Source organism: Macaca mulatta, chromosome 12 (assembly GCF_049350105.2).
Source record: "Macaca mulatta isolate MMU2019108-1 chromosome 12, T2T-MMU8v2.0, whole genome shotgun sequence".
NCBI classification, from domain to species: Eukaryota; Metazoa; Chordata; class Mammalia; order Primates; family Cercopithecidae; genus Macaca; species Macaca mulatta.
In genome coordinates, this window is record NC_133417.1 from 23,662,310 (window position 1) to 23,679,935 (window position 17,626).

General features: G+C 35.6%; 1 protein-coding gene across 2 annotated transcripts in view; it reads right to left on the reverse strand.

The window, feature by feature from the left end:
• Window positions 1–17,626, reverse strand: part of ACTR3 (actin related protein 3) — a 71,750-nt gene that overhangs the window by 23,066 nt on the left and 31,058 nt on the right. Inside the window, exons 4-6 of one of the 2 annotated variants that reach the window (XM_015109946.3) lie at window positions 11,142–11,252; window positions 7,261–7,356; window positions 4,536–4,643 (exon numbers count right to left, since the gene is read on the reverse strand). In XM_015109946.3, the coding sequence (XP_014965432.1) occupies window positions 4,536–4,643; window positions 7,261–7,356; window positions 11,142–11,252 (315 nt within the window). Of the gene's footprint in view, window positions 1–4,535; window positions 4,644–7,260; window positions 9,936–11,141; window positions 11,253–17,626 lie in introns of both variants that reach the window. The other variant, XM_077956869.1, reaches the window with a different exon arrangement.

Sequence of the window (17,626 nt, forward strand, 5' to 3'; positions counted from 1 at the left end):
TACTTTCTAAGAAAAGGGAAACAAATAAAGTGAATGTTACAAACACTCTATCCTACTGCCTAGGGAAAGTTACTAGGCCACAACAACGAGAAAGAGAACTAAAACAGAACTGGTCTCATTAAGTTAGGGATATAGAATTTAAAGGTCAGAAAGGCAAAAGTGGCTAAAGTTTGTAGGCCAAATTATTGGAGGGGAAGGAGTTGCACCAACGGAGAGCTGGGAAGATGTGAAGAGAATATCTCCTTAACTGAATACTGATCAGCACATTCCTGTGAGGAAACCATCAAGGTGAGAGAAAGAACCTCTAAAAAAAGTAGACAGAACAACCAACAGAGCTCACACATGGCCAGAAATAGTTCCTGATCCCACTAGCCAAAGTTGAAAGATGTTTTCAAATACAAGACAACAAGTAGAGTCCTCAGAGAAATATTGCCTCAAGAATGGGGACAAACCAGTCCTGGACAAAAACCTGTTATGGACCTGCTTAATAACATTTAAAAGAGCCCCTGAGAGGATCAAACCAATTCCTGGTATCTTAACTATGTCCCAGGGAAAAAAATCCTAAATACTTACAAAGAACTTCAAAAATACAGCACACAACAGTGGATAGCATACCAAATCAAAAATTATAAGCATGCAAGGAAGCAGAAAAACACAACACTTGACAAGAAGAAAAATCAATACAGAGGAATGACAAGGACATTAAAACAGCAACCATACACTCCATATAATGAAGAAGGTCAACAATAAGCATGAGGAAGAGAGAAGTGGAAGACATAAAAAGACCCAAATGGAACTTGTAAAGAAAAAAACATAGTATCTGAAATTTAAAAATCTACCAGATGACAAAAAAACACTAGATGACATTACAGTAGACTACACAATGAAGAAAAAATAGTAAATTTGAAGAGTAATAAAAACTATCCAAAAAAATAAAGAAAAAGATTATAAAAAAATAAATGACCTTTGAGACACTGTGACCTTTGAGACACTGTGAAGCAGCCTAATACACATGTGATCAGAGTACCAAAAGGAGAGAAAGGGGAAGAGAAAAAATATGTAATCAATAACAGACAAAAACTTTCCAAATACGATGAAAATTACAAATCTATATATACAAGAAGCTCAATGAACCCTACGGAGAAGAGACAAAGAAAACTTTACTTAGGTACGTCACAATCAAATTGCTAAAAACCGATGACCCAGGAATAAAATCTAGAAGACAGCCACCCAAATAAATATTACATTCAAAGAAACACACACAAGAATAACAGCTGACTTATTTTCAGAAACAAGGTAAACCAGAAGACAGTGGAGTGCCATCTACAGGAGAAAACTGTCAACCTTCTATACCAAGCAAAAATCATCTTTCAAAACTAAAAGAGAATAAAGACTTTTTCAAAGGATGTACAAAAGTTGAAAGAATTCAGAGCCAATGGATCAGCACTATAAGACATGTTAAAGGATGTCATTTTGACAGAAGGAAAACGATACCAGGTGGAAATGTGGACCTTCACAAAGGAATAAAGAGCACTAGATATGGTATGTGAATTAAAGAACTCTATTTCAAGGCCGGGCACAGTGGCTCACACCTGTAATCCCAGGACTTTTGGGAGGCCAAGGCAGGTGGATGGCTTGAAGCCAGGAGTTTGAGACCAGCCTGGGCAACATGGTGAAACCCCATCTCTACTAAAAAAAACAAAAAAAATTAGCCAGGCCTGGTGACACACATCTATAATCCAGCTACTCGGGAGGCTGAGGCACAAGAATCGCTTAAACCCAGGAGGCGGAGGTTGAAGTGAGCTGAGATCGCACCACTGCACTCCAGCCTGGGCGACAGAGCAAGACTGTCTCCAAAAAGTTATCTTTTAAAGATAAGTTTTTGTTACTGGCTTAAAATTGTGTTTTTCCTCCCTACCAAATTCCCATGTTGAAGTCCTAACCTCTATCTCAGAATATGACTATTTTTTGGAGATAAGGTATTCAAAGTAGTATCTAGTTAAAATGAACTCATTAATCCAACATAAGTGGTATCCTTAAGAGGAGATTCAGACACAGACATGTATGGGGAGGACTATGTGAAGACATATAAAGAAGATGGACAGCTAGAAGCCAAGAAGAGTCTTCAAAAGAAACCAACCCTGTCAAAATCCTGATCTTTGACATCTAACCTCCAGATCTGTGAGAAAATAAATTATTCTTTAGTTACCCAATCTGTAGTACTTTATTATGGCAGTTCTAGCAAACTAACACACCACTCAAAATGAAACAAGTTAATAATGTATTATTGAGTGCACAACATGTAAAATGAATGACAATAAAGGAACAAAGACTACAAGGTCAAAGCTGTTGTATAATTAGTTATGAAGTAGCAGAATGTTATTTGTAATTAGACAGTGATAAGTTAAAGATGTTTACTACAACCCATACAACAACCACGACCAAAAACAAACAACAGATATAGCATAGCTAATAAGCCAATTAAGAAGAGAAAATGGAATAATAAAAAATACTCCACTAATTCTAAAGAAGGAAGGAAAAGTAAACAATAAACAGGAATACCCACCCACCCCCCACCACCTTTTTTTTTTTTTTTTTTGGAGACAGGGTCTCACTCTGCTGCACAAGCTAGAGAAGCTAGAGTGCAGTGGTGAGATCATGGCTCACTGCAGCCTCAACCTCTCCGGGCTCAGGTTATCTTTCCTCCTCAGCTTTCGGAGTAGCTGGGACTACAGGCATGCACCACCATGTTCAACTAATTTTTGCATTTTTTTTAGAGACAGGGTTTCACCATGTTGCCCATGCTGGTCTTGAACTCCTAGGCTCAAGCGATCTGCCCACCTCGGCCTCCCAAAGTGCTGGGATTACAGGCATGAGCCACCATACCAGCCAGAATACCCATTCTTAATGTCCTTACTAAAACTCATTCTGTTCCATGTTGCTAACTTCTATTCTGAAAATTACCTATTCTAATTATCAAGATACTGATAGTACTGCTCAGACGTGTAGGTGTTAAGAAAAGACTGAAGAAAGGCAGAACCAGGTCAAATCCTAGCCTCACTACCTATTATTTGGTGACCTTAAGCAAGACAATTATTTGCATTTTTATTAATGAATAAACTAAGGTACTCAAAGAAAAATATAATATTCATCACAGACTGATTTTCATATTTAAATGAGAATTTTAAGATGAACAATTATTTTATGTACCACTAAGAAAGAAAAATAAACTGCCAAGCAAACCAGAAAAAGCTATCAAATGCTGAACACGTCCTAATTTCCAAGCTTACTAAAATACCTCCCAAGGGCTACATAAAATCTCATATATCCACACAACGAAATATTATTTGGCAATAAAAAGAAATGAAATACTATACATGCTATAACATGGATGAATCTTGAAAATGTTCAAAGTGAAAGCACCCAGTCACAAAAGACCACAGTGTTTAACTCTATTTATATAAAATGGCCAGGACAGCAAATCTAACACAGACAAAAAGTAGATTCATGGTTGCCGGGGCTAAAGGTATCAAGGGGAAATGGGTGGTGACTGTGAATAGATACAGGGTTCCTTTTCAGGGTGATGAAAATGTTCTAAAATTGTAGAGATGGATGGACTTTGTGAATATACTAAAAATCAACGAACTGTACACTCTAAACAAGTGAATTGTACGGTATATAAATTTTATCTTAATAAAGTTATTATTAAACAATGGCAGTTATTACTAAAACTATTATGACACATCATGAGGGTGAAAGTGGAGGAGGACCAGGAGTCTAATCCAAAGGTAGTCACCCTGAGGATGTAATCTTCAACAGACATTGCCTCATGCATTAAACACTGGAGTGAGAATAATTAAAAAATAAAAGTTCAAAATAATGTAATTCCTTAAATGATATTCATTATAATATAAAAATTACTTTAAAAGATAAACCTTTCTATATATACCCATTTAATAATAATCAGTATGAATTCTAGTAGTCATTTTGAATTCATTAGGCATAATTTTTTAAAAACCTGATTTATCATTAAGAATTGAAGCACAAAGGCCTTGGAAGAAAAATGTTATTTGTGGCAAAAAATCTAATTTGATGCATTTTTCTTAATATGCTTTATTAAATACAACCCATAAAGTATCTACTAAAGTTCATGTACTTACAACTAACTGTTACACAGTTACCCTGTATACCAGTCTGAAATCTGTTAATTATGAATAAAAGAGGTCATCAAATGGTTAGCACATATCCAACTGGAAAACAGAATGAAAGCCATTAATATACTTCCATTCCAGATACTGCAATTCATAATTTTCTTAATTGCAGTACAAACCTACAGTAAAAGAAACATTTTGAAATGTTTATAAAATTTTTAAAAGGTAAGCAAAATATAGCTATAACTGAACAAAAGACCAAATTATAGCAAAATTTTAAAGTGTCATATTTAAAGTTTTTTAAAACTAATATTAATTCATATAATTTAACTTTGCCAGATGTGTTATTTCATGTTCTGTTCAGTAACTGTAAAATAGCCTTACCACAGGAATGACATGAGTGACACCATCTCCACTGTCTATTACTGTACCGGTCAACGTCCGTTCTCCTACTTGTCTTGAGGTCCAAGATGCAGCTAAGGCAAGAACAGCCTTGAGCACAAAGAAAGAAGGCAAAAAAACAAAAAAACAAAAAAAACAAAGAGTTAATCGAAAAAAAAAAAAACTAGTTTCCTGGAGTACTTTATTCAATTTTAAATGTAGTTATCTGTGGAAAGAAAATACATAAAATTAATTTTGTATTATGCAATAAAATAGCTCACTCCCTACATTTTACTAAGACAAACTTACAGGTTTGTATTTGCTTTTAGGAGCATGTTTTATAAGATTTACATATTTTATAAAGGCTATTTCTGTCCTAAAGCTAAAAATGTGGAAGATTGCATTAAATAGTATAGAACTAACTTGCCAGAATTATGTCCACGTGGGCTGGCCTGTTACAAACTGCAATGTAAGGCGAAAAGTACACAATCACCCAACCTCCAGTTATTCAATACATATATGGCTATGAACAACTATTACCAAAAGATTACCTTCAAATTTTTTTTATTTTTATTTTTTGAGACAGAGTTTCTTTCTGTCACCCAGGGCTGGAGTGCAGTGGAGCAATCTCGGCTCACTGCAACTTCCGCCTCTTGGGTTCAAGCAATTCTCTGCCTCAGCCTCCAGAGTAGCTGGGATTACAGGTGCCCACCACCATGCCCGGCTAATTTTTTTATTTTCAGTAGAGACGGGGTTTCATCATCTCGGCCAGGCTGATCTTGAACTCCTGACCTTGTGATCCACCCGCCTCAGCCTCCCAAAGTGCTGGGATTATAGGGCATGAGCCACCGTGCCAAGCCTAACTTCAAATTTTTTTAAGGCAACATGTGTTTAGGACTATATGACATAGAGAAAATGCCATCGCACACTTCCAAATACTACTCTAATTTAATTACAGAGCAAAGTTGACAAAATTTTTCCATGAAAAACCTTGGCACAGACAATACAACACAATTCTTTTAAGTGTGAGAATTAAGAAATTAACATAGCTCATTTTTTAAAAACTAAATTTCTTATAATCCAAGACTCAAACAAAGTATATGACTAATAATTAAAAACAATTAAACTTATACTGGCCTTATTTTACCTACCTGAACTATAATAGCTAAAAGGGACCTAGAAAGCTATCTAGGTCACCCTCCTATCTGAACACAAGATCATATTAACACAATCACCACATAATCACCATAGGCTAACAGAACTAAACATTATTTTTTGACAACCTTACAATGAAAAATTCCATCCTAATACTAGTTGTGTGTATATATATATACACATATATATATACACATACACACACACACACACACACACACACAGTGTTTAGACTTCATTATGAGATATCCCTCCTTTATAAGTAAATTCAAAACTATCTATAACCAAGAATTACCTCTGATCACTTTTACAAGTCTTTCGTAAACAAAGTAGAATAGATATGCATCGGCACATCATGTTACAGAAATGTTATCGACTACTGAACATCAATAAAACAGAACAGAGATTAAATAATGAAATTAAGAGCACTCAGAGGCCACTAAGGAAATCACTGAAATACCAAATTACAACTCCAGAGGAATGAAACAAAGCTCATGATGCCAGTGTTTTAAAGTAAGCTATACCTGACAATATGGTTAAACATAAGTTTATTATATTTAATATAACATGAGAAGCAAAAACTCCCAAGTGAAAGATGATTCCTCCCAACTCCTCGCTTTATTCAGATTCTAAGAACTAAAAAAGGGCCTCCCACTCAAGACTGAATTCTTCTATAAAGATCATGACAGGTGTATGTGACTCCTTAAATATTTTTAGCAAGAGAGAACTAAAAAGGCAGTTCACTAAATTTATGGATTGCATTAAACATTAAAAAGTTCTTTGCTATCCAAGTTAAAATATTCATCCATAATTATCATTTATTGATTCTGTGTACCCTGGAGTTACAAAAACCAGTGTGATCCCAACAAAGAGCAAAGTCAGACAGACCTCAGCTGCCTGGTATCACAGCTAACCATTTAACTCTGAATAAGGTGCCTTCCAACTTTAGTTTTCTTCCTCCACAAAAAAACAGAAACAAAAATATCTACATTTAATAGAAATAATGAATTAATACACATATAAAGCATTTGTGTTATGTCAGGTATTGCCTTTGCTACAAGGAAAAAAAAATGAGGTAAGCTCTGATCCTAAGGGATGGGAGAGAAGCTGTTCCATACAGATAAATGTACAAATTAAGAGAAGTGAAATATTAGGGTATCAAATATACCTAAAGATAAGTCAATCAAAAAGACTGTAACAAAGGAAAAAAAGATGCATAAGGATAAATGATAAAGGATTATTTACAAGGATAAATAAATATATATACAATGTTCCTGTCATGGAGTAAGCATTCAATAAATATTAGTTCCTTTATTTCTGTCCTATGAAAGTCCTTGAAATACCCAAACACCATTAACTTACTTTTTTAACACTTCTCTTTTCCTGACTAAGTATCTCCACTTCCCATAATATTACTTCTAAATTAACAATTCAGGAGAGAAGTATAACATGCTTTGATATTACATTTAAACCTTTGTGGTAAAAAAAAAAAAAAAAAGTACGTAATTTAGGCAGCAAATTAAACTAGGTTAAAATTTAAGAATCAAACTTAGATAAATATGAACTTGCTTACCTGCACAGCAATGTACAAGCCTGGAACATTGAAAGACTCAAACATTATTTCAGCAGTATATTCCCTGTTTTCTGGAGTATTCAATGGAGGTTCAGTCTATTGAAATAAATAACATTTTAAATAGATAATATCAAGTTATTTTGATAACTTTCTTGACAATTTTAAAACGAGAAGTAATTTATTTCAAACATTTTATTTAAAATGCATTAAATTTACAAGTAGAAAGACACAGAGATCAAAGGAAAACTATAGAGAATTCAAACATATCCATAAATATCTGAAAACAATATGGTAATTCACATTAAAAAAAAAAAAGCCCTGAATGCCTGTATCATACCACTCATACAGATTAAACATTAAAAAGAAATGAAGCAGGGAGAGAGAGGGTTGAAGGTACGGAAAAGGTGGTCCAGTCAAATCATCCTTTAAATACAGTAATGACAAACCTCCAGAAAAAACATCGATAGTATTTGCCACAGGAGAGCCCTCATCTAAGTAACACTTTTAGAAGAATGTCCCCGAACTATATAGGATTACAGTAAACAAGCCGAGATTCTACAGATCGAATGGTATAGCTTTCTGAAAAACGTTATATTAATTTACCTGTTAAGAGCATAGAATCAAGATGTTTGCAGAGCACTCTTCTGTTTAAGTTATGTGACTGCATACATCACTTAGAAATCTCATAGGTTAAGTCTGGGACAGAAGGCACTCTAAAGAGGCAAGAAAGAACTCAGAGATCTGGCAGCGTCGGACTTCATATTTCACCTATGCCTCATGATCACTTAAATCGTTTTAATTTTTAAAGATTGACACTGGGTAAGACCTCTGATTCTTGTGAGTCTGACTGACAATCTAATCCTCTGTGGTATCTCGAATATTTAAATGTAAAAGAAAAATTTTTTAATTTAAAAGATACAGAATTCTCTTTTTGACCTTAAAGAAAGAAATAATTCCTTAAATTTGTGAAGCACAAATCACAAAGGGAAAAGGTGATAAAACTTGAATCCATTAAAAATTATATCTTTTTAAAATTATTATTTCAAAAGAAATATAAAGTAAAACAACTAAGTACACTGTTACCTTACATAAAACCTTTATAAGCTAAACTCCCTGCGGCGTTTAAACTTATTTAGAAGAGTTCTGGAGCTATGTTTAAAAGTCTGGAGATAATTTACTGATGAATACATACAACATTAAGTAAACTAAAAACCAAGGCAGTTAAATTATAAACTCCAAGAAAAAAAAATCTACATAAAAGATAATCAGAGGATTCACAAAGGAAAATATACAAATAGCTAATAATAATAATCGTACATGAAAGACTGCTCAACATAATCAGTTATCAGAAAATTAAAATTAAAATTAAAAGCAAATGAAAAATCTTTACACACCCACCAGAATGGCTAAAATTTAAAAGACTGACAAGCCAGCAGCGCAGTGGCTCACACCTATAATTTCAGCACTCTGGGAGGCTGAGGTGGGCAGATTACTTGAGGCTAGGAGTTCAAGACCAGCCTGGCCAACATGGCAAAATCCTATCTCTATTAAAATTACAAAAGTTAGCCGGGTGTGGTGGTGCCTGCCTGTAATCCCAGCTACTGAGGAGGCTGAGGCACAAGAATAACTTCAACTTGGGAGGCAGGGAGGTTTCAGTAAGCCAAGGTCACACCACTGCACTCCAGCCTCGGTGACAGAGCAAGATGCTGTCTCAAAAAAAAAAAAGTATAAAACATTGACAAGCCAAATCTTGAATAGGGCAACCAGATTACTAATGCATCACTGGGGGGTGTGCAAAAAGGTTTAACACCTTGGGAAAAGTTCCCTCAAGTTTCCCTTAAAAAAAAAAAAAATCATGTACCTACCCTATGACGCTGCAATTCCATACCTACGTTATTTAGACAAGAGAAATGAAAACGTATGTCCACAAAAAGTTTTGTAGAAGAAGGTTCACAATGGTCAAACTATTTTATTATAACCAAAAACAGAATTAAGCCAGGCATGGTGGCAGCACTTTAAGAGGCCATGGAGGGAGGATCCCTTGGAGCCCAGGAATTCAAGACCAGCCTGGGTGACAAAGTGAGACTCCATCTCTAAACCAGAACACATTACCCAGGTGTGGTGTCCCGGGCCTGTGTGTCCTAGATACTCAGGAATCTGAGCTGGGAGAACTGTTTGAGCTGGGAGGTCAACACTGCAGTGAGCCATGATTGGTCCACTGTATTCCAGCCTGAGCAACAGAGCAAAACCCTGTCTTAAAAAAAAAGGAAAAAAAAAGAAAAACTAGAAATAGCCCAGGTGTTCGTCAACAGGAAAATGGATAAAGTGAGGCAAATTTATTCAATGGAATACTACCCAGCAACAAAAAGCAACAAATCACTAGTATATGCAATAACACGAATCAATCTCCAGATTATGGTAAGTAAAAGTGTTTCACCAAAACGCACATATTGCATGATTCCATTATTTGACACTCAAACATGGGCAAAACTAATCTCAGATGAAAAAGAAACAAAACAGTGGTTGTCACTAGGGCATGGGGGCAGAGAAAACTTTCCACGCTGATAGTAATTTTTCTTTATCTTGGTAAGAGTTTAGGTTACACAGATGTATGTAACTGACAAAGACTGGACAATCCACATCATGCATCCTGTAGGTCAAATATAGCCCACAACCTGTTTTGGTAAAAAAAAAAAACTTATTGGAACACAGACATACCTATGAATTTAAGTATTGACTATGGCTGCTAACATGCTACAACAGCACAGCTGAGTAGCTGTGACAGGGACCATCGTATAAAAAATGAACTAAGTTTCCTCAGAGACTTTATCCCCTGCAAAGCCAAAAATATTTGCTATCTGCTCCTTTAGAAAGTTTGCCAATCCCTGGTCAAAATCTACTGAATGGTGCAGATCAGTGATTTTATGATATGTAAATTTTATATGAAAAGAATAACCATACACAAATGATAGCTCTAGTTGATGAAATACGTGCTAAAGTATTTAGGGGTCAAATGACTCCCATTTGCAACTCACTTTGAAGTGATTTAAAAACTAAAATGAAGTGACAGATGGATAGACGTCATGAAGCAATTATAGCCAAATGTTAAGGTTAATCATTGAATCTAGATTGTGGGTGTATGAGTGTCCATAGTACGGTTCTTTCAACTTTATAGTCCATCAAAATCACCATAAGACACAGAATATTGATTTAACCAAAAACTGTGATATAACTACAATGTGAGGAAAGGGAAAGGACAGTTATTTTGTGCAGAGGGAGAGAAAAGGAAAAAAGGGATATTCTCATAAACATAAGAAATAAAAGAAACACATTAAATTTATAAGATTACTACCAGGGCAAACTTTTTTAAAAACTGAAAATGTTTGCCTCCGGGGAATATGAATCAAAGGTTGGGAGATGTAAGAAAGGAAAGTGTTATTTTGTTGTTTTAAATCTTACAAAGGCATTTGATTTAAGTTATGAACATGCATTGCTTTAATAAAAAGACGTTTAAAAATTAAATCATATTGTATTTTTGTTATGAAGAAATACCAATGATATAATAATCAGACTATTTTTTTAAAAGAAAAAAGGAAGTGCCACAGGTTTCCAACATTGTTCTGAACCTTACTGTTCCTATCATAAAGATTAGATATTAATTACCAAAAGCACTTCTTAAGTGTTTAAAATGTGGTGCTTTGACATACTACTATTCTCCTGTAGCCATAACTAGATGGTCTTAAAGATGATACAGCTTTATTACAAAATCATTTAGACATATGACAATTTAATAACCAAAGTATACCAAAGAAGTGTGATGAAAATGTTCTCATTAAGTGTATTCAAAAATTTCCTCAGTGAAATTATAATTTGTAACTTACCAAAAGAAAATAATGGTCTTCAGGTTCTGCCCTTAAATACTTAAAGATCACTTGCTCCATAAACCTTTCCATTAAGTCCCAATCTTCAACTATACCATGGCGGATTGGCCACTATCAAAACAAAAAGGGAAATACAAATTAAATCTCATTAATATAAAAAATAAATAAAACTACAAAAAAGGAAATATTAGATCATTAGTGGATATTAGATGAGGATATATTTTCTTAGGTGCGATACTATAGACCATCCTTAAAACATGTGTACTTAAGGATTTAGAGATAAATTAGTTCAACAACGCATTGTCAGACAGATGGCTCAATAAAAACAAAGTAAATATGTCAAAATGTTAAAAACTGTTAAATCTAGATGGAAGGTCATTGTACTAGTCTTTCCAGATTTTAAAAGTTTTCTAATAAAAGGTAAGTTAGCCTACAAAAATTAAACCTAAAAACTAAACTTTATCACAATTTCCTTAATTTTTAATTCATTAGGTCATTAACAAGTATTTGTTGTATGCCAAATATAAAAAGTGCACCTGGTAAGTACATACCTAGAATAATCATAAGAATCAAGCATATAAAATTTTATAAGAAAAGTTTTATAAATGTGTAAGAGTCATGCTTCCAAAATTGCGTGCCAAGATACCTACTATGATTTGGATGTGGTGTGTTCCCACCAAAACTCATGTTAAAATTTAAAATTTAATTGCCAGTGTTCCAGTATCAAGAGGTGGTGGGGCCTTTAAGAGGTGACCAGGTCATTAGAGGAATTAATGCAGCTCTCAGCAGGACTGAGTTAATTCTCCAGAGAATTGAAGGCAGGCTGTTATAAAGTAAGGCTGTCCCTTGTATTTTGTCCCTTTCCTCTTCCATTTCCCAACATGTTATGAAGCAGCATAACGTCCTTACCAGAGGTCGATCAGATGTGGCCAACTCATCTTGGACTTCCTCAACTCCAGAACCACGAGCCAAAATAAACCCCTTTTCTTTATAAATTACTCCACCTCAAGTATTCATTATAGCAACAGAAAATGAACTAAGACAGCACCCCAGTGTAATACCATAAATTCACAAGGGCACCACAAAGTTATTTTAAATTTTCCAGGGAAACACAGTGTTACTCAACATCAGTTGGACACTGCATGATCTTACAAGTCACAGTAAGTCAGTTTCAACAATAAATCATACTATTATATAGTCCTTTCAATGACATTATTTCTTGGAGAAGTTGATTTGTCAGCAGTTGCTGGGATAAAAACCAAGTTATCACATAAAATAACATCAATGTAAAACAAGAAATCAGGGTGGCAATGTCCCATCTGATTCCAGGTTTGAGAAGTTGTTCAGTGCCTAAGCACCCTAACAGAAATGTGATTACTCAGCAGTGAAATAATATTTCCAATTTAAGTGTCCTATTTTATTTCACGTGGCTACTAAGTTGCCTAGACCTAGGTATTTAATAAGCAGAACTATTTGACATTTCTTTTGATCTAGGTGGCACAGTGAAAAATGTTACTGAGACCCTAATGGCACTGAGAAAGTTTGTGAACCTCTGCAACTGAATATAGTTCCATGAACATAAAACACATTCAAAACCTAAAGTTAAACAAATAATTAACAAATAAACACCTTGCAGTATCAATTCCTAACATCTACTTCTTACTCTAGTTTCCACACTACTTTTTAAGGCATTATATTTATAAAATGACTTCTACTCCCCAGTTTGCTTTAAGGAAGGGAAAAATTGCAGTTTACTGTATCATTCGATTTTTAACATTATTGGAAGTTTACAAATTTAAATGTTTTAAGTATTATTTATTCACCAATTATTACTGTGTACCTACTATAAGCCATTGGCACAAATGGCAAGGACACAGACATCCTGCACACAAAAAACTCAGTCTAGTAAAAGAAATATATATGAACAAATATTACATTACAGGTTTTTTAAAAAATAAAGTTCTGACTGGGCGTGGTGGCTCATGCCTGTAATCCCAGCACTTTGGGAGGCCGAAGCAGGCAGATCACCTGAGGTCAGGAGTTTGAGATCAGCCTGGCCAACATGGTGAAACCCCGTCTCCATTAAAAAATACAAAAATTAGCCAGGTATCGTGGTGCATGCTTATAATCCCAGCTACTCAGGAGGCTGAGGCAGGAGAATCACTTGAACCCGGGAGGCAGAGGTTGCAGTGAGCCAGGATCACTCCACTATACTCCAGCCTGGGTGACAGAGTGAGACTCTGTCTCCAAAAAAAAAAGTCAGCATGATGGCTCACGCCTGTAATTCCAGCACTTTGGTGGTTGAGATGGGTGGATCATTTGAGGTCAGGAGTTCAAGACTAGCCTGGCCAATACGGTGAAACCCCATCTCCACTGAAAATACAAAAATCAGTCAGGCGTGGTGGCAGGCACCTATAATCCCAGCTACTGGGGAGGCTGAGGCAGGAGAATCTCTTGAATCCAGGAGTCAGAGGTTGCAGAGAGCCAAGATCACAACACTCCACTCCAGCCTGGGCAACAGAGTAACACTCTGTCAAATAAATAAATAAATAAATGGTTCCTTGAACAAGATGATCACCTTGTCTTGTGAGAGAAAAGGTTTCACTGAGGAGGTCATATCTAAGCTGAGTCTTAAAGAAGCAACATTCTCAGTTTTGCTTTCTGGTTTTTTTTTGGCAGGGGAATGAGAGGTATGGAGGAACTTGTGGAGAACAGAAAAAGATGTATAGAAAGACAAACACTGCATGGTATACAAAAAGGAAAGTGAAGATATCAATGAGAAATGCATGTGCCAAAAGGTTTGAAGAAAGGTATGTAGGGAGATACACCAGTTCTAGATCAAAGGGACTAGATTCTCAAAAATTTGCCTTGCATTTAGGTTTTATTCTATAAGAAATAAAACAGCATAGAAACTTTTAAGCAGGGGAATAAGAACAGCTTTAATAGTTAGGAAGACTATTATAGCAGCACTGGGAAAGCTCAAATGAAGCTTAACAGAACCAGAACCAAGTGAGAACAAGAGTACCAATAGTGGTATGGATGACACTGGGCCACACTGAAGATTTCTCAGTCAATAAGAATAAGAAAGGGCGGGGCATGGTGGCTCACACCTATAATCCCAGCACTTTGGGAGGCCAAGGTGAGAGGATGGCTTGAGCCCAGGAGTTTGAGACCAGCCTAGGCAACGTAGCGAGACCTTGCCTCTACAAAAAAAAAAAAAAAAAAAAAAAATTTAATTAGCCAGGTGTGGTGGCACACACCTGTAGTCCCCGCTACTCAAGAGGCTGAGGTGGAAGAATCACTTGAGCCCAGAGGGTCAAGGCTGCAGTGAGCCAAGATCTCACCACTGCATTCCAACATGGGCAGCAGGGCAAGACATCTGTCTCAAAAAAAAGTCAGAAGATACCAATAGGTTTCTAGCTTTGAAGTTAGAATGGACAAGATTCATTAATCAAAACATAAAAATTGTGTTTTTTCTGATCTTGGAATAAACAAGAGTGGAGCACATATAATAATTTTGTTTTAGATATATTAAAACTCAAGAGCCATGAAATAGGTAGGTAAAGATGTAGTCAAGGAACTGAAGGTAGAGATCTAGTCTGTGGTTGCAGACAAAGGAATGGATGAGATCACCTAGAGAAAGTCTTTAATGAAAGAATAAAAGATTAAGTCACACCATTTTACAAGAGAAAAAAAAGAAAAGAGAACTGAAGGCAGTGCCTGGAGAAATCAACATTTCAGTAGCGGGTAAAGGAGAAATCAGTGACAATAGAAATAACAAATAAAAACAAACAAAACAAATATTCCATGTTAGGAAGAGAACCATCAGAGTAATCCTGCGAAACAAAGACAAATCAAAAAGGATGAAAACTGTTACATATAATGGGATTTAACAAAGAGCATATCAAATATCTTGAAACTCACTAAGAAGTGTCATTTTAAAAGGAAAGAGAAAGATAGCTAAATTGCTGAGGACAGAAGGTAGGAATAAAGATTGAGAGTAGTTTTGTTCTGGTTTGTTTGTAGCACTTGGAAGACTTGAAAATGTGTTTAAAATGAGTGGACAGAATCATTGGAAAGGAACTCTGGCCTCTTGACTGACTGACTTCTCAATGTATCTCTTTTGCATTTTGGCCAGTATAGATTTTATATCATCATCACTATCACCTCTCAATCCCTGAAATGCAGGTATACCCTTCTCTGATCACAACCTCTTATTACTCTAGCATACTCAACCACCTCAGGAAATCTCTTCTGAACACCAATTAAGACTTTCGGTCCAGTGATTGCTTTAATTATTCCCTAGCCATCAACATACGCAGTCTAGATTCTGACCCATCACTTTTGTTTCACGTATCCTCTTTTCATCCCGTCTACCAAAATCCAACCCAGCATATGTCCCTGACATAAACTTGCCTATATCCAGAATACTGATTATACTGCAGAAACATTTGTAACTGGGGTGTAAAACTAAGAATTCATAATCATTATTCTCAAATGGACCTAACCTTGCCTGGCAAGACTTTGCTCCTCTACTCTGTTCATCTTTACTCTCCACAATGATGATTTTCAATGCTGCCCCTGCCACTCAGATTTCACCTTCTCCCCGCATCCATTCCATGACCAGCAGATGATGTCACTACATATTTCGCAGAAGCAGCAGAATCCAACAGTCAAGAATTCAAATCTGTAAAATGGATTCCACAGTCTTTTTTCTCATTTACTTCCATTGTAATGTAAGATATTCCTCATGTCAATTCAGTCATCTGTGTTCTGGATCTCATCCCTCCAGCTTTTTCAGAGACCTTGATTATACCTTAACTTTCCTGTTACTTTAATCTCTTTCTAAAAGTTCTTTCATATTAGCACTCAGACATGTCTTCCATCTTAACCCTGAAATGTGTCTCTTCATCTCTCCCTCCCAATCACAACTGAAACTCAATGAACAGTACTCTTACTGTTACATTTTTCCTGGTCTATCACTCAAAAGACTACTTCCATCTAGCCCAACTACTCTTCTAAAACTATTCTCATTCAGGTTACAAATGACCACCTTGTAGCTAAAGACAGCAAATTACCTATGGGCTCTAGCTCATCTCAGCACCATTCTACAGTGTTTACCTCTGCATATCTACCCATGCATTCTCAGTCTCTTTCACAGACTTTTCCTCCTCTACTCAAACCTAACTGGCACACTGCTCAAGCTCTGTCTTAGTTCTCTTCCCCTGTGAAATGCTCCCCTAGGTAATCTCATCCCCTCTAAGGTAATTGACACCTTCTGAATCTCTGTCTCCAGCTCTGCCTTGTTTCTTAGCTCCAAAATCCACATATTTGACTCTAACAAAATCTCAGATGTATCACAGGTACCTCAAACAGAATGTGTTCAAAATTAAACTTATTTTCTCCTCTCTATACTACCACAGTCAAAAGTGTTTCTCATTATGAACCAAGACCTCTGGCTCTCACCTTATACAAAAATCAACTCAAAATGAATTAAAGATTTAAATCTAAGACCCAAAACTATAAAAGCACTAGAAGAAAACTTAAGGGAAACTTCTCACAACATTGCTATGGGGAAAGATTTTACAAATACAACTTCAGAAACACAGGCAACAAAAGCAAAAATAGACAAATGGGATTATATTAAACTAAAATGCTTCTGTGAAGAAAATCATCACAGAAGGAAAATACAAGTTATGAAATGGGTCAAAATGCCTGCCAACTGTACATCTGACAGGGCATTAATATCTAGAATATATAAGGAACTCAATTCAACAGCAAAAAAAAAAAAAAAAAAAACTGATTTTTTAAAAGGGCAAATAATCTAAATAGACATTTCTCAAAAGAAGTCACACAAACGGCCAATAAATACATGAAAAAAAAGTCCAACATGACTAATCATCAGGAAAATGCAAATCAAAACCACAAAGAGATATCATCTCACCGCAGTTAGAAAGGCTATTATCCAAAAGACAAAAAAAAAAACAAATGCTGGCAAGGATGTGGAGAAAAGGGAACTCATATATACTGTGGAGGGAATGTTAACAGGTAAAGCCACTATAAAGCATAGTACAGAGGCTCCTCAAAAAACCACAAATAGAACTACCATATGATCCAGCCATCCTAATATTGGATATATACCCAAAGGAAAATAAATTACTATATCAGAGATACCTGCACCCTCATGTTTATTGCAGCACTCTTCACAATAGTCAAAATATGAAATCAATCTCAGTGTCCATATGTGCAGTATATATGCACAATACTATTCAGCCATTAAAAGAGAGTGAAATCCTGTCATTCCTGGCAACACAGATGAGCTAAGAAGACATTAAGTGAAATAAGCCAGGACCTAAAAGATAAATATTGCATGTTCTCATTCATGTGCAAAAGCTAAAAAAAATTGATTTCATGTAAGTAGAGAGTAGAAAAGTGGTTACTAGAGGCTGGAAAGGGGAGGGGAAAGAAGGGAATAGGGAGAGCTT